The following is a 21,879-nucleotide window of genomic DNA, read 5'->3' as shown; positions in this document are numbered from 1 at the left end:
ACACACACAGCACACAGATACATTGTACAGTAAATGTAGGTTTTTACTTCCAATAAAGGTTTAAGCAAAGTTCAAAATAAGCAGTCCAAAGTCATTCACAGGTAAGTCAGTCAGTTTTCAGTTTAGGGATAATCCAATAACCAAGTCCAGTATCAAAAAACAGTTCAGTATCAGACTTACATCAAATCCAAGAATAACAATCCATTTAGGAGGAACGGCAATATCCAACAGAAGGAAAACAGAGACTCACTGAGACACTCTCTTCTGAGACTAAGAATAAACAACCCAGGTTTCTGGCTCCATCTTATGGCCGTTTGAGAAACCACACCCAATTACACTTTTATGATTTTCTTAAAGAGGCAGTATTAAAATGTCTATCCTGGTTTATATATTTCCAACCCAAATAGCTGTTAGGTGACTTATATTCCTAACATTACCCCCTGAATACCTTAAGATATAAACTTACATCTGAAAAGATTTTGCCTCCGATAACTGTTTTTTGCAATAAATCAATTCATAACTTTGATTAGATTTGTTTTGGTTTCATCATTATCAAAAGCTATACATGAGTTTATGGTTGCACTACTCTTTTCCTGTTGCCTGCCTGCCTAATTCTTGGCTGCTATAATCTAGCATTCTATTTTACAAAATACTTCAAAGTACTGTATTAATATTATTTATACATGGTTAATAGGTTTTGCACAACCAGGTAAAATACCATTAAAATCCTCAGGGGATGAAAGACAAAAAGAAAATAAAAAACCAACAACATTAATGTATGCTAAAGAAAACGTGCAGAGTGTATGATGGTTAATCGACTCTCATACTGGTTAATCGACTCTCATCCCTGCTATTTTGCCTCTTCATTGTATATCCAGGTTTGTCTCCCTGTGTGCATGTGTATGCGTGCTCTTGAGAAGGATAAGCATAGAATGTGGGGGCTGATGCACAAAAGTATATATTCCCAAGACCATCCCAGTGCCTATCTAAAACAAATGGGCTTCTATATAGGGCAGCAACGCTATAGGAAGACGATGGAAACTAAGGCGTCGTTTCATACTGTGAGAAGAATGTAATGATAAACAACTCCAATATTTTACCAAGAAAATCATATGGATAAACAGTGACTGATGATATAGTGCTGGATGATAAGCTTCTCAGGTCAGAGCACTCAAAAAACTCTACTGAGGAAGAGCTGAGAATCGCTAATGGTGCAGTGAGTTGTTAGATTAAAGCCTGTGGGGCATCTAGTTACTGATGCTGTGAATGGAGGAAAATAAAATCCCAAACTGCAAAGACAGAATTATAATGGGAACATGGAACGTAAGAAGCATTTATGTGGAAAAGCTCAATATAGTGAAAAATTGAATGAATTGATAGTCTTCCACTTTCAACCACAGCTGAGACCAGGATTTCTGTTGCTAAGCAAGGCAGTTGTTAAGTGAGCCACGTCTGATTTGCAACCTCTTTTTTTGGCCACAATTCAGCAATGCACTGAAGTTGTTAAGTGAATCATGTCATCCATCAAAACTAGCTTCCCCCATTGATTTTGCTTGCCAGATATCAGCTGGGAGGGTCATAGATGACAACCACATGACCCCTGGATGCTGTGACAATCATACGTACATGACATTTGCCAAGTTCCCAAATTTTAAACCAGTGATGGTGCAGATGCTGTGGCATTCATCAATGCAAGGACTGGTCATCACTTTCTTTCAGTGCTGTTGTAACTTTAAACGATCACCAAATGCATGGCTGTAACTTGAGGACTACCGGTATATTCTCAACATCTCAGCCAAATTGTAATGAATTGGAACTGGACATTTTCAGTCAGTTAATCACATTGTTTACTATTCAGGAGATGAGAAACAAAGAAAGAATGTTATTAGTGTCATAGTCAGGAAGGTTACAGCAAATACTATATTATGCACTGTACCTGTGTACACTGTACACTGTACTGTATCTGTTAGGCTGCACAGGCAACTCTTTGACAGTTATCTCCAAGAAATGTTTGTGCTATGCCTGATGAGTAGCTAAGCAGTTTTATAGTCAATTTAGTTTAATGACTGTTCAAAGTTACAATGGCACTGAAAAAAGGAAGGAAGGAAGGAAGGAAATACAGCCTTGCTTCACTTCTTTCCTGACTGCAAACAGTCTCTTTTGCTATGCACTGTGACTTCTTGTCCTGTATGTGGGTGAGAACAACGATGTTCTTGGATTTCCTTTTCCTAAGCACATTCCAGTTTGACATGGTTGACACTATCAAAGGCCCTTCTATTGTTAATGAAATACACATTGACTTTTTTTGGTGTTCTTTGTCCTTCTCAATTATTCAGCATGTATCTGCAATAATGTATCTTGTTCCTCTGCATTTTCTAAAATGGACTTAAATATCCGCCATTTCCCCTTTTTCCATAGTATTCTGATTTGCATTAGACAATCTTGAGCATTTTTTTTTGCTACAATGTGATATTAAGGATCTTTTATACTAGTTTGAACACTCTGTTAAATTATCTTTCTTTAAAAATGATGAAATCTGTTGACGACTGTGTTATTCTCCAGATCTGCTGGCATGGTTTTGTTAGAACCTTTACTGATTATTCCTATTTTGCTTTCCATATTTCTATAGATATTTCATCAATTCCTATAGCCTTCTGACTTCACAATAACCAAAATGCCAATCTCATTTTATCTTCTAGTAGTTGTAAGTAAGGAATATCTTTTAAGACAGTGGTCCCCAACCTTTGCGGCTTGGCAGTCAGGCTGAGGGGAGGGAAACCGGGACACGCGAGTGGCATGTGCGTTTTTGCCTACTGGTTCACCACTTGCACAAGTGGAGCTGCATGCCAGCCAGCCAGCCAGCCACTCATGTGTCCCAATTCCAAATAGGCCATGCCTGGTAGTTGACTGTGGCCTAGGGGTTGGGGAGCCTTGCTTTAAGACATCTTGAATGTTAAGATCTTTATTGTGTAAAATTTCAATGTACTCCAATCTTTATTTGAGCTTCTTTACATCTGCCATTGACTTCCTTTAGCATATCAATAAGAGACTGGAAATTTAGAAGACTTATTTTTTTCCATAGCTGTTTTCATCTTTGATGCCTTTACAAATGTGATAGTATTGCTCCTTGTCTCTTTCAGAACAGTTTTCTGAAATTTTATTTTTACATTCGGTCTCAAGTTTTTTGTTTTTCATATGCTTTGGCTTCTCTACTCTTCTTGACAATTTTCATGCTTTCTTCTGACATTTAGTTTGCTTTCTTCTGTTTTATTACCTTTGACAACCTCTTTTCACATTCATCCTTACCAGCTATTTTAAGTTCATTTCACAGTTCTCTTGTCCCCTATTCATTAGGTTCAGGACTTCCAAGGGATTTTGATATTTTCCTCGAAAATGGAACATATATGCATAAGATCATATCATGCAAACTGGTTGGCTTTCTTCTGCTTAGCATAACTTAGAACCTGCACATAACAATTGGTGATCTGCTCCACAATCATCCCTGGCCATGTCTTTGCTCGTCCAATGAAGCTCTTCCAACAACTTTACCAATAAAATAATTTATTTGTTTTCTGTATGCTCCAATTGATGATGTCCACTGTTTTAGTTGTTAGAAAAACTATTTTCACAATTATAAATCATTGGATTGGCAGAAATTATTAAGTCATTCTCATGTTTAATTCTGTTATCTAGGTCATATGACCAAACACATTTTCCTCTTACTTCAGGTAATCCTTGACTTACGACCACAATTGAGACCAAAATTTATGTTATTGAGTACATTTGGCCCCATTTTATGACTTTCTTGCCTCAGTTGTTAAGTAAATCACTGCAGTTGATAAATTAGTAACCCGGTTGCTAAGTGAACCTGGCTTCCCCATTGACTTTGCTTGTCAGAAGGTTGTGAAAGGTGATCACGTGACCTTGGGACACAGCAACGATCATACATATGAACCAGTTGCTAAACATCTGAATTTTGATCACGTGATCATGGGAGTGTTGGAAAGGTCATAACTGTGAAAAACAATCATACGTCACTTTTTTCACTGGTGCCTTAATCACTTTCTGGCTGAACTACTGTAATGTGCTCTACATAGGGCTGTCCTTGAAAAACTTTCGTCAGCTTCAAATGGTCTAGAAAGCTGTGGCACATCCAATTTGAATGCACCATAATATGTCCCTATAACTTCAATGCTATGTGAGCTGCTCTGGTTTCCAGTAGATTTCTGAGTGTAATTCATTGTGCTGGTTGTTACCTTTAAAGGACTAAATGGCAATAGATTACTTGCAGGATTGCCTGTCCCACCAGAGCTGGCAGAGCTGGCATGCTCCAATGAAGGAATTGGGCATATCTTCTTTTGAGGGTATCTGCCCCCCTCTGAGATTTGGATGGCCCCAACCCTACTGGCTATTTAGAACTTGGTTTTCCTCCTACGTATTGGAGCCCAGTATGTGAGCTTGTGGTTTTGTAGGAGATGGTCAGGTTGAGCCTCAGGGAGGGGTCAAACGCATCATCAGTCATGAGTCCCTTAACATCCACAAGAAATGTAAGTCCAGTCCACCTTGAATTCCTTCTATTCTTATCTCCTGCTAATTTCCCTTGGCTGTTAGTAGTTCAGATTCTTGTAGAGAGCTCAATAAAAACTTCAATAAATCTATATACCCATTTCAACTGTCTGGATCTCCTGATTTTCCTGGTACTTGACAGGTTTATGCTTTAGAGATTTTGTAAGGGTGCCTTGACTATGTTTTTTAATTGGTTGCCTTTTATTTTTTGTACTATGTTTAGCTTTTTTTGTTAGCCACCCAGATATATTGATCAAGATGGTTGCTATATATATTTTAATAATAAAATAATTAAAAAATAAACAGACAATGAAGATATTAAAATGGATGGCTTCAGTGTTTACAACTGATTATCAACAGTAAAGGAACAAGCAGTGGAAAAATAGCATACATATGAGCAATTGTAGGTTAGCAATGAAGGACTTGGAAAAGATATTCAAATGCATGTCTGTATCTATAAAGATCAGAATCATGCAGGCAGTAGTTTTGCTCTGTCACTCTACGGGGGGAAAAGTGGTCTTTGAAGAATCAGGATAGAAAATTGATGCTTTCAACTATGGTTTTGGAGAAGACACCCAAGAATACCATGGATGGCCAACAAAGTAAACAAATGGATCATAGAACAAATTAATTCAGAGTTCTCATTTGAGGTACAAATTATCACACTCAAATTATCATATTTAGAGACATTATTCGAATAAGTGTACAATATGGAGAAAGGTGGAAGGAAATAGATAAATGGGTTTGATTCCACAAACAATGGGTACACAATTGTAAGATTTGAAGGGCTAGTTTAGAAACTGATCATCAAAGCAGGTCTATGTATGTGGTAATTAAATGCTGACAATAGCTTGATGGCATATAACCAATCAACAACCAATCTGATGGCAACAGTTCTGCCCTACAGAAATTAGCAATAAATTTTGTTAGATTCTCAAGGTCTTGTTTGTCAATAGATATTTCATGCACTCTTTCCTTTCATGTTTGGCAAGTGGATTTGATCCTTGTTTGAAATAGTAAAGTAGCAATATCTGTTATCTGTTTGAATTTTGTTTTTATTTATTTGTCCAATTTAGTGTCTGTAGCTACCCATTTGTTCAATGATAATTTGTCTAATGATAGCTTAATGATTTTGACAATAATTTTTGAAGTCACTGAGTGAGTTTCATACATATGTGTAACTTTAGTACCGTTAATGTGATCACTGCTTGTTGTTGGGATTTCTGTTGTAAAACAGAACAAGGAATTTTACAAGTATCCATATATCATTGTCTTCCTCCTTGGAAACCATTCCTCTTTATTTTTCTTCCAAACTCATCAGAGAAAATCCATTAAGTAGGAGAAGACAGATTGATTTTGCAGAATATTTTCATTGGGACCACTGGGAGCATATGATGTAACAGCATCCTCTAGGACTACTTTATTATCATGAGACTATATCAGTAGTGATGTTATTGCATGGGCAGCAATTTTCTGAGTTCTACAGTATTTAGACTAAATGAAATACAAAACTGTATTAGATTCCTCTCACTTACTTTATTAGTAAAGAGATTCCCTTCAGCGCAGTCACTAATATTTCCCCCTCTGGCTTTTGATATTTATCTGGAATCTAATGGAGAACCTAGGGATGGATTATAATCAAAGAGATTAAGCAAGTTGCCCTGAGCTCTTAACTTCTGATGAAATTGAAAGAAAAGAGCTTTTAGAATTTAATGATAATCTGAGCACTTGTGACATATTATACATCATCACAGAAGGAGAATTAGGCCAAATTTTAGATTTGAATAGTACTACTTTCCAATCATTTCAGGATTTCATATTAGCAAAGTAAGTAACATGAATCTATGGCCCGAGCATCAGATTACATGCCAGTTACTACTATTTTTTTTTTTACTGATAAAGGAAGCCTCAGAACATACAAGGTAAACTTCAATGCTATGATTTTCAGATATGGAAAACAATGTTAGCAATATGTATGCTACTGTGTACTATGAGGATTAATTAGCTGTGGTTTGGAAAGTGCTTTGCAGATGAAAAGAGCTCAATGTTATTTAAAACAAGATAAAGTGTCCTAAAGAGAAAACTGTGGCATTAGTAGGGTTGCACTGATGACCTCATAGGTCTTCATCATTTCATTGTTTAGAAAAAGACAACATTTCCAAGGCATGAATAAAAATATATTGGCTATTCCATTAGCTTGAAGTCTACCAGTTCTAAGATTTGAGACTAAGGCAAACAGTAGCAGTTCTTGAAAAAGAAAATAAGAAACACAACTGACCCTGAAGCCAGCGGATTGTTATTTAAGAAAAAATAGTATTGACAGAAGGCATTTTCACTACAATTCCATATTGTGAAAGTATTAATTTGCCTTTATAATTAATAATTAAAATTATTAGGACAATTTATAATTAAAATTATCAAAACAAGAATACCTCAAACTTTTTTGAATGAACGCCAAGTTGATAGGAGAGACATTTTATTGCCACATGATTCTTTCTTATCTTCTTTTTGAATTATTTTGAGGGAGGAGAAGCTGCTGGCAAGTTGTTTTTGGAAAAACAAATGGGAGGCAAGGCAAAAATGAATTTAATTATAATCTAGGGCTGCAGCTAAAATAATTTCACAAGGATCACCAAAGGACATTAATGTCTCAGCATGTGATTTTAAGTAGAACAATAGTTTATAAGACATAAGACATAAGAATTTATTTGTCATTACACTCGCTAGCGGGTGCAACAAAATGATGACTACTTATTTGATTATTCTCTTCCTGATCAGAGCCTTAGTCCTCCTCCACATACTTTTATTCACAAAGTAAAGTTAAAAAAATTTCCTTGATGATTACTGAAGTCTGAAACAAGTTATAGTAATAAGTTTTGGTTATAACTGAATACCGGATCTCTCTCTCTCTCTCTCTCTCTCTCTCTCTCTCTCTCTGTGTGTGTGTGTGTGTTTTGAGGATGATATTAATCAATGTTAGACAATGGACTGAAAAAATAAACTCCTTAGAAAGAGCATGGAAACGTTGGAAAGTCTCTGTCACTCAAAGCCAAAAAAGTAGAGTTTTATAGACCACTAATCTGTATCTCTATAGCGATAGCAATAGCACTTAGACTTAAATACTGCTTCATAGTGCTTTATAGCCCTCTCTGAATGGTTTACAGAATCAGCATAAAGCCCAACAATCTGAGTCCTCATTTTGCTGACCTTGGAAGGATGGAAAGCTGAATCCACCTTCAGCCAGTCAGGATCGAACTGCTGACAGTCAGCAGAATTAGCTTGCAATACTGCATTCTAACCACTGTGCCACCACAGCTCTTTCTATAAGTAACATGCCTAACAGTGTATGCCTGTAAATGCCTAAATCTCTGTGATTTATATATACCTTATTGAAACTTTTATTTTTTGTCTCATTTCAGGGAGTGTAAGAGCTGAAGATGAGGCCCAGAGCAGAGTGCTATTCTTCAAAATTCTGGCTTATGCTGGCAGTCTTAGCAACAACAGGCGGTATGGCTTGGGCTCAAAAGAACCATCCCAGCATTGGCATTGCTGTCATCTTGGTGGGTACCTCTGATGAAGTAGCTATCACAGATGCCCACAAGAAGGATGATTTCCATCACCTCTCTCTTATACCTCGGGTGGAACTCGTGGCCATGAATGAAACAGATCCCAAGAGCATCATCACCCGCATCTGCGATATCATGTCTGAACGGAGGGTGCAAGGTGTGGTGTTTGCTGATGATACTGACCAGGAAGCTATTGCCCAGATCCTGGACTTCATTTCTGCCCAGACCCTCACACCCATTCTAGGAATCCATGGAGGCTCTTCTATGATAATGGCAGACAAGGTAAATTATAGGTTATTGCACTGTAAATTCTAAGGGTTGTTTTCCATTATGGTCCTGGATGATATCTAGTGATGTCAATGTTCCCATTATAGATGCCATAGGTTGGAGTTTATATCAGTTCAGCAAATATTCTTTTTCTTATTATTCATTTACCAATGCAACAATTCACAAAATTACACCATAGGTAGACAGACAGACAAAATTAGAGCAAGAGAAAATATGCTACTGATTTGAAAATTATCTAGAGAGATCTTTAAAGATCTTGATTTGTCCAAGTTTAACAAAGCTGCCGAGAAGCTATTGCTCATAAATTTTGAGGATGCTTTATTCTTTTTTTTAAAGAAAAAAATCTTCACATAATGTTTAATTTAAAAGATACAAATATATGAATTACAAGAATGTTGTCAATACAGAGATGATTAAATTGATTAAAGGAGAAAAAACATGACTTTTAAAACTAGAAGATATTACAGATAATCTAAATTCCTTTGATGGTCAGGGGATGGAAAATGTACATATCATAGATCTGAATCTATGTAATCTAAATCATGACATGCTATGAACATATGTATATAAATTTATTGTAGAAAGATTTGGTAAACTCCCTTGTTTGCATTCTAATATAATTTTTGCCTCCTTTATTATATTAATCCTTCCAAATTAATTAGTGCTATTCTGTTATTTCAACTGTAGAGACTAATCTCTTCATTAAGTAGGGTATCAGTTCTTACAATTCTATTTCTGTGCTATAGTTTCCTTGGATTGAACCTTTCTGCAGCTAGGAATGATGATATAGTATAGTATTCTATTTCCCACTAGCAAAACTAATATTGCCTCTTGAGATTGGCCATCAGGCAATGGTAATTCTAGGTATTGGCATGATTTTTTTCTATGAAGAATTGGCAAATCTGTAGACCCATAGAAGTAGGTAATGCAACTTTTTCTTGGTCACATTCATAAGATCAAACATACTGTATATCCTCTCATGTTAAGCATAAATGGAAAATATAATGCCATGTTTCAACAGTTTGCAAAGTCTCTTACTGAGGCACATCTTCTTTTTCATCCTGCATTAAGTTGATTACTCAGTTGCTGGGCTATTAGAATGCTTTTCCTCCTCTCATTCCTTTTTGAAGTTTCAGTTTAGTTGTTTCTATGGTGGCTAGAATTCTTGTTGGCTATTCAAGCTTTTTTTTTTTTTTTTGCAAATAGAGGAAAAGTATAACCAACCAATATTTTGTCTCAAAAACTCATTTGGATTTGGGGTGAAGGAATTTCTTTATAGCATGATGATGAGAATTGTGGGATTAGAATGGTGGCATATGCAAACGGGAAAAATTTCATTTCAAAAAATGAAATCCTCCTATACTAATTGAAATGGCAGCATTTGTGATCTCAATTACTAATGGAGGTAAAACACAGCTTTGTAGTTATCAATGCTTTTATTTGTATTACTATAGTTTGCTGACTCTGGAGAAAGATGTGGAGCTAAAGTTCTTGGATCTTGATTCAGATTTAATAAAAGAAAAACTTAAGTTGTTTGACGAAGAGTTTTTATGTTACCACTACACTTTAAAACATCTTGAGAGACTTTTCAGATTAAGTATACAAATTGTCCAATTGTACATCTAGAAGTCAAATATTTCCACCCCAATTAAAGGAACCTAAGGAAAATTTTCCATTATTCAGTTTGCCTTTCACTTTGTTCTATGCAAGATAATTTGAATGAGGACTCTAAGATTTATGTTCTCCGTATCTGTCCCCATTAATGTAAATGATTTCTGTAATATAGCAGTGTTGCCTATTGAATCTGATTATAAATACTCATAGGGAATAAGGTCCAAAGGAAGATAGAATTGAAATTACATGCCTGCCAGCATTTTTCAGGAGTGGAAAAAAATATAAATTGTTTTGATAGAATGAAATAGATGTATGTAGCATGGTAATGAAAATAACACTGCTATGCTAATCTAATGTATAAATATTAATTTCATAATGAGCAAAGAATCTTGTAGTGCTATAAAGACTAATTTTATTATGACATAAACTTTCTGTAGTCCAGAACAGTGAACACCACAATAAATTTACTTGTGAAAGTGCTGAAAGTTTCTTTGCTGTTTTTCTTGCAGCAGACTGACATAGTTAGTTAATTGGTAATTGTAGAAAGTGTGTAATTTCATGATATATATTTAATTATGACCAAGCAAATGCACTTTCAGATTTAGAATGTAAAAGAGTTATAAGTTTGCATTGATATATGCCTTTAGATATCCTGGGGTGTCAAACTGGTAGCCCGTGGACCAGATGTGTTAAGCACAGACCATGCCCACCCTAGCTCTGTGAATGGGGAAAATGTTATAAAACATCACATGACGGCAATGTGATGTGGCACATTTGACACCTGGGATATAGCCAAACATTTTCAGACAAATATCCTTAAAATAAGGGTAAAAAACAAGGAAAGAAACAAGTAAAAGCACAAAGAAGGAAAAATGTATGTATGGAGGCAGTTAACTTCTTAACTAACATAGCTCTTTGGTTTTTATGATATTTATTAATATGGCTTTTTACATTTTAGACTATTATTATTTTATTTGATTATTTTGTGCCTCCCAGTATTGCTTTTGTGCCTTCCAGTGAAATGGTGGCTATATAAATTGGATTAATAAATAATAAAATAAATAAATTCAGTGGAGTTAAGGCTACGTAGGTAGCTTCCATGACAAAGTTATCTAATATTTATTTCTTTAAGCCATTTTTCTAGTGAAAATATATGTAAAGCATTAAAAAGGGATTGAAATGCAAACATACAAAAAACCATTTACAGTAAAGCTAGGATAGATAATTTGAGAGTAGGGAGACTAGGCTCTCCTTAACCAGTTAGAAATGGTACAGTCCAAAACAATATTAAGCTGTTTGAATTGCATGTGGATATCTCTCTTTTAAAATGTCCAACATATATATTTCCAGAAATGACATGGTACATAGAAACAGCATACGGATGGTAACTTTTTATGGTTTAACTTGAAAAACAATCATGAAACTTATGTTGCAGAGATTTTCACAGAAGGAATGAGGGTGTACTCAGAGGGACTGTGACTCCTTTTCTCCTGTGCCTAGTAATGTTTGTTTACCATTATCTCTTAAGATACTGAGATGTGTTCCCTGTATCTTATCATGTCTTCATTACACTAAGAGATATCAAAGACAAACTGTACCAGCTTTTTAGAGTGCATACTCTAAATTAGTTAAGTATCTAAAGAGAATTCTCACTATTGCCTTCCAAATTAGTTCATAAAAAGTCCCCACCTTCTCACTACATACTTAATGTTTATTTATGTTTAAAATAGTTCTGTGGGCATTTGCTTCATTGTTTCCCAAGTTGCAAAACATTTTAACTCAACGATCAGAAGAAGAAACAATGTAAATGGTTCATTGCTGGATTTTTCTATTTTCTAAAGCCCAGGGGAAAAGCTAGCTGGTTCAGAGAAAGACAAATACAACTTTTTGGAAAAAAAATTGCTCACTTTTAAACTGGCAACATTCTATGTACTAGTTGTAATAGGAAAACTACCCAGGAAATGCAAGATAAGAGCAACTACAGCACAGATGTCAAACTTGCAGTGTCACGTTGCTGTCACGTGTCGTATCGTGACTTTCCCCACTTTTGTGGAGCTGGGGTGGGCGTAGCCTGCGCATGACGCATCTGGCCTGCGGGCTGCCAGTTTGACACCCCTGATTACTACAGTATTGACTCAATTGAGAGGATGTTTCTACCTCTGTGAAGTAGCCAATGAACTCTTGTGGTTAAGTGATGACCCAGGGCACAGTACAAAGAATCACACAAACAGCTGGCAGTTCAAACCGCCCCATTATTGCTCCAAAGTTCCCCAAACACTCCAACGTTTCTGGCAAGTCTCGAGCAGAATGATAACAAAACCCCACACAAACCTCAAGCAGCTTCTGGCTGCAATTAGTCCAGCCTAGCGCTGTCTGCACCAAGGTTTCTCAGCAAGAAATCCAAAGGTATTTGGCAAATCAAGGAGTTCAAGGAGCAAAAGATCCAGGTAATTAGTCCAGAACGTCCACAGGAATGCAAGGACTCTTGGCCAGTTCAAACGTCTGCACGCACACTTTAGAAACTCAGCGTTTGTTCCTGACAAAATGCCCCTCCCCACAGCATCTCCTTAAGTCTCATTCCCCCAGTGTGCCTTGTGAAGATGGGCAGGGCACTCTCCTCACACGTAGACTGCTCTGTCTGCACTGATGAAGCCTCCTCTCTACTCCTGGAGCCCTTGGATCAGGAGGGGGTTGTCCTAGCTCCTCTCCTGACCTCTGTCCCTTATAATTCCTCCTGCCTCTGTTCCTCCCTGCCTGCAGGCCTTACTACTTCAGAAAAACCTTGCCTGGACTGACTCTGCCCTTCCCCAGTTTCCTCCAAGGCCAATGGAGCCACCCACTCAATGCCTGGCATTTCTTGTTCCAACTCATCTTTCCCTGCAGATTCAGACTCCAACAGAGGCATGACAGGTTAGCTTAACAGATAACAGATAATCAGAGTTAGAAGGGACCTTGTAGGTCATCTAGTCCAACCCTCCGCCCAAGTGGGAGACCCTACACCATTTCTGACAAATGGCAGTCCAATCTCTTCTTGAAAGTCTCATGTGATGGCACTCCCACAACTTCCGAGAGCAAGCTGTTCCATGGGTTGATTGTTCTCACTGTCAGAAAGTTTCTCCTTATTTCCAGGTTAAATCTCTCCTTGTTCAGTTTCCATCCATTATTCCTTGTCTGGTCTACAGGTGCTTTAGAAAATAGCTTGATCCCTTCCTCCTTGTGGCAGCCACTCAAATATTGGAAGACTGCTATCATGTCTCCCCTGGTCCTTCTCTTTACTAGACTAGCCAAGCCCAGTTCCTGCAACCATTCATTGTATGTTTTAGCCTCCAGTCCCCTAATCATCCTGGTTGCTTTTCTCTGTACTTTTTCTAGAGTCTCAACATCTTTTTTATAATGTGGTGAACAAAACTGGATGCAGTACTCTAGGTGTGGTCTTACTAAGGCTTCATAGAGTGGTATTAGTACTTCCCTTGATCTTGATTGTATCCCTCTGTTAATACAATTTAGGATTGCATTAGCCTTTTTGGCTGCTGCTACACACTGCTGGCTCATATTTAGCTGGTTGTCCACTAGGACTCCAAGATCCCTCTCACAGTTATTGCTATTGAGCCTGGTTTCACCCAGTCCGTATGTGTACTTTTGGTTTTTCTTGCCTAAGTGTAGGACTTTACTTTTCTCTACATTGAATTTCATTTTGGTAGATACGGCCCAGTGTTCTAGTCTGTCAAGATCCATCTGGATCTTGAGCCTATCTTCTTGGGTGTTAGCTATTCCTGCCATCTTAGTGTCATCTGCAAATTTGGTAAGTTCCCCTTCTATTCCCTCATCTTAGTCGTTAATGAAGATATTGAAGAGTACTGGGCCTAAGACGGAACCTTTTGGCACCCCACTGCTTACTTCCCTCCATGTAGACTTAGACCCATTAAGGACTACTCGAGTACGGCTTGCCAGCCAGTTGCAAGTCCATCTAGCGGTGGTGCTATCTATTCCACTTTTTTTTGTAAGGGAGTAGACTGTTCTAGCCAGAAAGATAATAGGAAAAGAGTACTTTAAAACTGTAACAGGAAAGCAGAGGATAAATAGAGGGTAACACCATCTGTTCCTATCTTAAATAATGGTTGTGGGTCTGTTCTGGCAACAAGGCAATGAGGATAAGCCCAAGAAGAGTGAAATTAGCAATGCCTAATTAATAGCTATTGGTTGGCTACAAACAAATGTAATTGACCAATTAGCAGCTATATGCCTGCATGGTTGGTGCTTGATCCTCACTGTCTCCCTGTGCCTGATTGATAATCACATTGATACTTTTTGTCATTGCTGGATTGTTTCATCTATTTATTTATGCTACATCATTGTTGTGGGATTATAAATTCATCTTTAGGTCAACAAGGTCTGAAAAAGAAAGGTGGAATGAATTATGGTCCAAATAAATTGTAAACAAGGTATCTTCCAACTTCTTTTCCTTTGAATGTCATTGTTCATCTCCTATATTTTTCATGTGAGAAGCTGGACTTCGGAAGTACATATTCTTTTTTCAAGATAGGTTGCTACTGAAGTGAAATGTTGTGCTTCTGAAACTGTGCAGCAGACAAATAATCCTTGGCAGGTGGGAAAATACTTTTGAATATTTGTTTATTTTGCAACCATTAACAATTACTTGGGAATAAACAATCTTCATGTTACTCTATAAAAATCATCCCCCTTCCACTGAATAATTAAAAATTTAGTAAGTAAAAATAGTGAAAAATGAAGTTGATTTAATTTGATTGGCTGTATCATGGGGTCTTTTAAATAAGTTTTCCTTCACTTAAGCACTGCACACTACATCTTAGAGCTGGTTTACAAGGTTAAATGCAGAGGTGGGATTCTACCAGTTTGGCCCAGTTTTACCGAACCGGTAGCTCCGAAGATCAGCTGAAAGGGAACTGGTTCGCTCTGACAATCTTCTGTTCTTCTGTTTGGCCCACCCGCCAGCCCGGGCTCTAGGCTGTCCTTTATTTCCTGCTTTTTCAACCTCAGCTGCTTTGCACGGCACAGCTGATTGCTGTGTGTGATGGAGAAAGTGATTTTCAAACCCTGTGCATGTGCTCACCGAACCGGTTATTACACCAGTGGAATCCCAACCCTGGTTAAATGGCTTCTGAGCTCTCTTCATTTTCTAGCTTATTTCACATTTAGAAGGTTGGTCAATAGTTGAAGTGAGTAACAACATTTCATAGCTAAATGGATGCAGGTGCTGAAATGGATGCAGCATGACATTTTTCTGTTTTGAGCATATAGCTGTTGGATGGTTTATGTCTTTTATTAATTGTTCATTATAGCTACTTTTGTGTCACTCAGGGTGCCCAAGCGGAATTAAATCTAATAAAATACAATAAAAATTTCAATAAATAAATAAACACCCAGGCAGATTCAATAAAAAAACAAACTAAAACTTGCCATTCTGTAAAATAAATGTTGATAAGAAAATGTGTACCCAAACAGGGGAAGGCTAGTAGAGAGGATCAAATATAGTTTTCTAGATCAGAAACTCCCACAGTTTTGGTGCAGTCATTATTTATTACCTCAAGAGAACAAGGACGGAAGTAGGTTCCAGACAGAGGGGATCCATGTGACTGAAGATACATCCATGTGACTGAACATACATACTGAACAATCATGGTTCTGCAATTTCTTAATGTCTGTCTTCAGTTGAAGAGTAGTTGCGCATGCAGATATACTCACTCTGTCTTTGATTATGCATATCAATTAAAGAATCATTGGTTCATCCCTTCCTCAAAAGCTATTGGTAGGTACAATTGTATTGGATAATTTCTATTAGTGTCCAGTCCTCCATTTTTAGAGATGGTTATGAAACAGCTTCAGAGGATCATGGATAAAATGGATTATGTGGAACTCTACCAATCAGGTTTCAAACCTGGGTACGATATTGAAACAACATTGGCTGCACTACTGGATTGCCTCAGGCATGAGCAAGATAGGAGCTGTGCTTCCATTCTTTGCTGTTGAGTTTGGAATGGGGAACAACATGCTTCAGCTCAACCTAGCAACACTGAATGCCTTTGTGTTTTGGAAACTTCCAGCGAGATAAGACATGAACAGCATCACTTAATTCACTAGGAGCAGAGAAGTATCCTCAGCATCCTAGTGATACCTCATCCCATGGCAGCAAATGATCTTCCCCCAGCTTCACATACATGTGTAACAGGGGCAGGAGCACAGAAATGAACCCTCCAGGATCCTGCAAAGCAGGATTAGAGGGCAGAACCTCTTGCTCCAAATTAATACTGATATCTTATTCTAGATAGAGTAGCACTGCTCCAAACAGGCCTTGTGAGAAATCTCCTTCACTCAACTCCTTACTGAAGAGCAGATGGCAGTGATAACTAGGAGGGCCTTTGCACAACTCCATGTTTTGCACCTGTTGCACATATTCTTGAATCTGGCCACTCTAATCTCAGACATTCATGCCTTGGTCACTTTCCAAATGGATTACTGTAATGCGCTCTATATACTGTAAGTCTGAGGAGTATTCAGAAGCTGCAGCTGGTACAAAAATGCGGTGATGGGTGGTTATGTATCTTTCTCATTCAGCACACTACATTTCTTCTCTGTGAACTAGATTGGCTGCCACTGTGCTTCTGAGTTCAGTTCAAGGTGCTAGTTATGAACTACAAACCCCTACAGGGTGTGGGATTGGGTTATTTGAGGGACTGCCTCTCCCCTGTCACATCTATCCATTCCATTAGGTCCAACGTGTCTGTGACCCATTTGTTAAGGCATGTTGTCTGATGGGACCCCGAGGATAACCTTTTCTGTCATAGTACCCATCACTCCTTGGAAAATAATCACTCTGGAGATTACATTGATCCTGACCTTACTGGCCTTTTAAAGGCTGGTTTTGACAACCAAGTTTGGTCATCCAATTGTAGTGTAGAATCTGCAGAGTGGTCATTGAATGCTGTAAATATTTTGTATTTCGGCAGCAGATTGTTTTTAATGGTTTTAGCATGTTTATACTTTTATTTGATTTTTCTTTGCAATTTTCTCATTTTGGGGAGATGTTTTAAATTATTTTAAGATATCCAGAGATGTATGTGAGATTGTTGGCTTTATAAATTGAATGAATGAATGAGCAATGGACCAAGGAAACAAACAAGGAAGCAAGCAAGCATCTTTTCAAAGTTCTTCCTTAAGAGAGCTCAGTTCTACTAGTTTGATATTCACTCTTCATGGCTAAAGAAAGAAAAGTCGTAAAGTATAATCCCTAGTCAGTAGGAAGACTGTGTGGCAAGTCAAGCTAGAACAGAGTTCAAAGTAAAAGAAGCTTCTATCATCATTTTACTCATTGGAAGCTTATAAGAGAAACGTGAATTCAGAAAGTACGGATAGCAGTAAGTTAAGAAGATGGTTTGTCTGTTGCCAATATGATGTTCTATTGCTAAAGAGACCCATTTTATCTAGTAGGTGAATAAAGATGAACAATACTAAAAAACTGATGTCATCTGATAGCTCATATGTGTTGATTGGGCACTTATAGTCCACTGTTCATCTTCTTTAGCATTGTAACTAACTTGAGAATGAAGGACATATAGTCATTCCTCTTCACGCTTAGGAGTTTGTCCATGTGTATCAACATATCCTGCAAATTGCAATTTTATAGTTTTGCACATAGTGACACCATTTTGAGGATAATAGATTAATTATGACTCTTAATTTGGAGTTAAAAATTACATTGTACACATCAAAAGTACATTTACTAACCAAAACTACTTCGGAAACACCTAATCTTTCAAATTTTCTTTTAGCTTAATTTACAGTATTTTTAAGTAATAGATTATCTCTTATCTTTTGATATGTGTTTTCATTGCTTATAATAAACATATGTAACATGTTATTTAAGTTTCTTGTTAGAAAACGCGCGCGCGCGCGCACACACACACACACACACACACACACACACTGCTAGAATATCTCAAGCAAAAGAAAGTTTGCCATGCTTATAAATGTCCTGCCCTGGGCTTGGGTCTTAGATGTTTTCCCCCTGGATGCATATTTTAGATATTTTGGCCCTAAGCTATTATGAAATTTCTTAGCTAAAACTAACATTGAAAGCACTTCCATAATCTATTGTATCCTTAATTACAGAGCAGTATTTTTGTAACTATACCTGGAGCATAACAGAAAGCTTGTAATTAAAAATAGACCCCCTTAAAGGCTTTTTTAAGTTTACATTTTATATCCTATTAAAGGATATTCTTCTCAGTTTTCAGTTGTTATGTGAGTGAATAACACATACGTGACAAGTAATTTCACTAATTACTCTGTGCTACCCCTACATTTTCCAAAAAAGCAGCTACTACCAGACACTGTGGAATGCCATGATTATGGTACAGTACCCTTAACAGCAGAGAAGGTTACAACAATTGAACTAATATGCATATTCCCCTTTGGAAAAAAAAACACCAGTTTTTAATGGTTAATTCTTAGGTGGAGTTAAATGCTCAGGATATTTTAACAAAAATTATTAGAAGTACAGCAAAATTGAGCACAACAAAATGTAAGATCTTAGAACATATTTCTTAATGATAACTTTTTTAAAAAAATTCAGGAAACAGTAGATATTCTTACATGGAACTAAAGATGGACAATGGATGAGAAATTATATTGCAGAGCTCCACTGAAGCACAACCTGGCAGTATAAGATATAACATGCTGTATAGTAGACAGGGTATTAATGCAAAAATACATCAAAAGTTGAAATGATAAAGAGAATCTGGCCTGAATCCATGAGTTTCATAAATGATTTTTTTTTGATGGAGTATAGCAAGATTCTGTATGATAAATGCAAGTTGTAGCTCCAGAAGGAGAAGAACTGAAGTGAATACAGAATCCACTGAACAATATGGTGACAGGTTTTTAAAAACATAGATACAAGAGTATCTTACTGAATATCACTATCTCAGCTGTAGACATCAATGTGTCAGAAATCACCAATTTGTAGTATAAGAATTCTTCAGTTGTTCAGTGAGGAGCCAGGGTGGTGGGGGATGTAATGAGATACATTATTATTATATAGACCTGCACATTATGTGTTTGTGAATGACCCTAGTAAATTATTAGAAATAGCTGGGTTTTTTAAATATGTTTTAAGTTTGATTCCCATCAGCTATAGGCTTCCTTACAAATATTTATAATGATATAGTTCACAAAGGCTTTAAGTGGAAATGTATATCACTTTATACTAATTCTTATAAAGGAAAACCTTGGGAAATGATGATTTAACTTAATAAATAAGAGGAGCACTTAAATTTATTTCTATATACTAAAGAGCAGGAGGGAAAAATGATGGAAGAAATAGATCAATTTCCATCAAGTTCACAAACTTAAGTAATGTAAAGAACATACTGTGTGTATTACAGAGCAGATTTTTTTAAACGTGCATTTAGATATGATGCAAGCATCTACTATTATACTTGCAAATTTCAGCCTCTGTATATATTTGGAACAAATATATAATTACTCACGGTTTTGTGAGACTGCTTATTGTATAATCATGGTACAAGTTCTCTTAAATATTAATGCATATTTCATGTCCTGAAAGTCAGATATCACATCTCAGAATGACCTCTTGCTTTTGAGGCTCTAGAAGGGATTTTAGCCAGCAAAACAGATCCCATAAGTGTAGCTCTCTTCTTTTGGACTGATATAATTTAAGGCATTCTTCAGTGATTCTCTTGTTGCAGCATTAGTAATGATCCAGGAGCTGATCCAGGATTGGCATTAGACCCCTTTGTTCTTAAGATGTCACAGCTCTTCTGTAGCTAAGTTGATTAACTTGATTTTATTGTAGCACAGGAAGAAATGCTGCAAAAACAGTCCTGCAATTTTAGAATGGGAGATTGACTTCCCAATTCTCAACAGGGTTGCTATGGGGACATAACTGGTTACTAGATTCTGATTTATCAGAATGCTATTTTAGCCTACCTGATGTTTTGTATTACATCTGCAGGTCTTTGTCTCTTTTCTGGATATGCTGCCACATTTTCAAACAGTTCGCATGTCTAGAATTTCGATTATCTAAGTAACTATTTATGCACAGTCTAAGGCCTAAAGGATTCATGCAATAATGGTGAAATTGGGAGCTTGGGGTGGAGAGTGTTCCTGCAATATGCCAGTATGCTATTTTTTTTTTAAAAAAAACTTAGTTTAAAAGAAAGTCCACTGAGTGCCAAGGGAGATATCTATGGACACATTGGTGCCCTTTGCTATTTCCTGGGGACTTCAGATCTATTCACTTTTTTTGTATGTATATGGATATCATTAGCTTTTCTTTAAAAAAAATATTTTAATTTATATGGTTGCCCAACTCAGCAAAGTGACTACCAGGCAGATAACAATAATAACATTACATTTTTGTGGCTATGGTGTGAATCTTCCAAATAAATAAATGAAACCATTATTTGGGAGATAGTTTGGCTTATGATAGTGAGTGAATTCTGAAGAGTAAGATAACATATTTATCAAGTTAAATGGATAAAGCTTATATTCACACGCCTGGCTTTAAGCGTCACTAAACTCACTGGGAATTATAATAATATACAGAGTTGCAGGAGTTATTTTCAATATGAGATTGCAAAACTCAGCCTTATAAGTTTGATTGGTTTACATATCAATCCAAGTGGAAACATAATTGCTGAGTGCTGAAAAGACAGGTCAAGAATTTTGGAGTAGTGACGCTCCAAGGATAAAACTCAAACTGCCATCCATCCTAACTAGCCTGAGTTCAGTGGGTTTCTGTTCTGAGGTAAGTTTTGTTCATGCAACCTGTAGCTCTGAATGTCAATGCTGGCCTTTCAAAAAAGTCATGCATTTCTTCTCTATTGTGTATACAAGGGCTCAGATAGAAAAGTTGCTTCTAAACTCATAAAGGATACAGGAGTATTTGCTGTGGTTTCAGCAGCAAGAAGAAAGGATTTTCTTGCTCCATAGAAAGGCAATTCACAATGAAACTACTTGTTTGCTTGTATTTTCAAATACATGGACAATACATTTTGCAAAGTCTATGGGTATATACTTTCATGCAACTTTTAAATACAGATGTACTCTAGGCTAGGAAAACCTAGCAAATCAGTTTTTTTTTTAAAAAAATATAGCTTTAATACTACCAAATGTTTGTGAGCCAATTTTAAGATACCTGGTATTTATTCATATGGCCCTTAACAGGGAAAAAAGACAGAACTTGAGTGCTGCTGTTCAGAATTCCTGCCATCTGTACTTGTTCCATGAAACTCTGCTCCATTCCATCCTCATTCTACTGTATTGTGCTTCTAAGTGAGTGGACTGCTTACAAGCTCCCTGTCTTTTGGAGATTCTGTTGATTATCCAGAGCATGACACTGCAAAGCATTCCAAATTGCTAAACACCTTAGAAAAAAGGAGCCATCACCCACAAGATGTTACTGATGTGCTAAGCCTCTTTTTTCCCATTAAATTTCATCTTGAGGTGAGACAAAGACAGAATTGTAGAGAAACCAATCGGTTTATTTTGACTGTATTGAATAACACCCTCTTGAGACAAAAACTACTAAAATCATTGCCATATTTCTGAATTGCTGCTGCTTGATTAATATGTATTTATCACATCTACAAATGGACAGTGGGGATCAGGATGTTTCAAGAAGGGCTCTTTCATGAATGCCTGCTTCAAGGTCTGGAATGCCTGTTGCTCGGGGTACACCATTGAAATGGGACCTTTTTCTGAGGGAGCTGAATGAGGAGCGTGGTCAGGGAAGTGAAGCCAGGGATAAAAGTCCAATAATAGTTGGCGAATCCAAGGAGTCGCT

The 21,879-nt window shown here is 36.9% G+C and overlaps 1 protein-coding gene across 1 annotated transcript in view; it reads left to right on the top strand.

The window, feature by feature from the left end:
• GRIN2B (glutamate ionotropic receptor NMDA type subunit 2B) overlaps positions 1–21,879 on the top strand; it is a 126,023-nt gene that overhangs the window by 39,415 nt on the left and 64,729 nt on the right. The window contains exon 2 of the mRNA XM_026693208.2: positions 7,986–8,414. Coding sequence (XP_026548993.2) covers positions 8,004–8,414 — 411 coding nt within the window. The 5' untranslated portion in view covers positions 7,986–8,003. The remainder of the gene's footprint in view (positions 1–7,985; positions 8,415–21,879) is intronic.

The sequence above is a fragment of the Notechis scutatus genome, chromosome 6 (assembly GCF_049901735.1).
Source record: "Notechis scutatus isolate UNSWTSFEM ecotype Mainland chromosome 6, rNotScu1.2, whole genome shotgun sequence".
NCBI lineage: Eukaryota > Metazoa > Chordata > Lepidosauria > Squamata > Elapidae > Notechis > Notechis scutatus.
The sequence above is the reverse complement of the archived record's forward strand: the minus strand, read 5'-3'. Positions and strand labels throughout refer to the sequence as shown.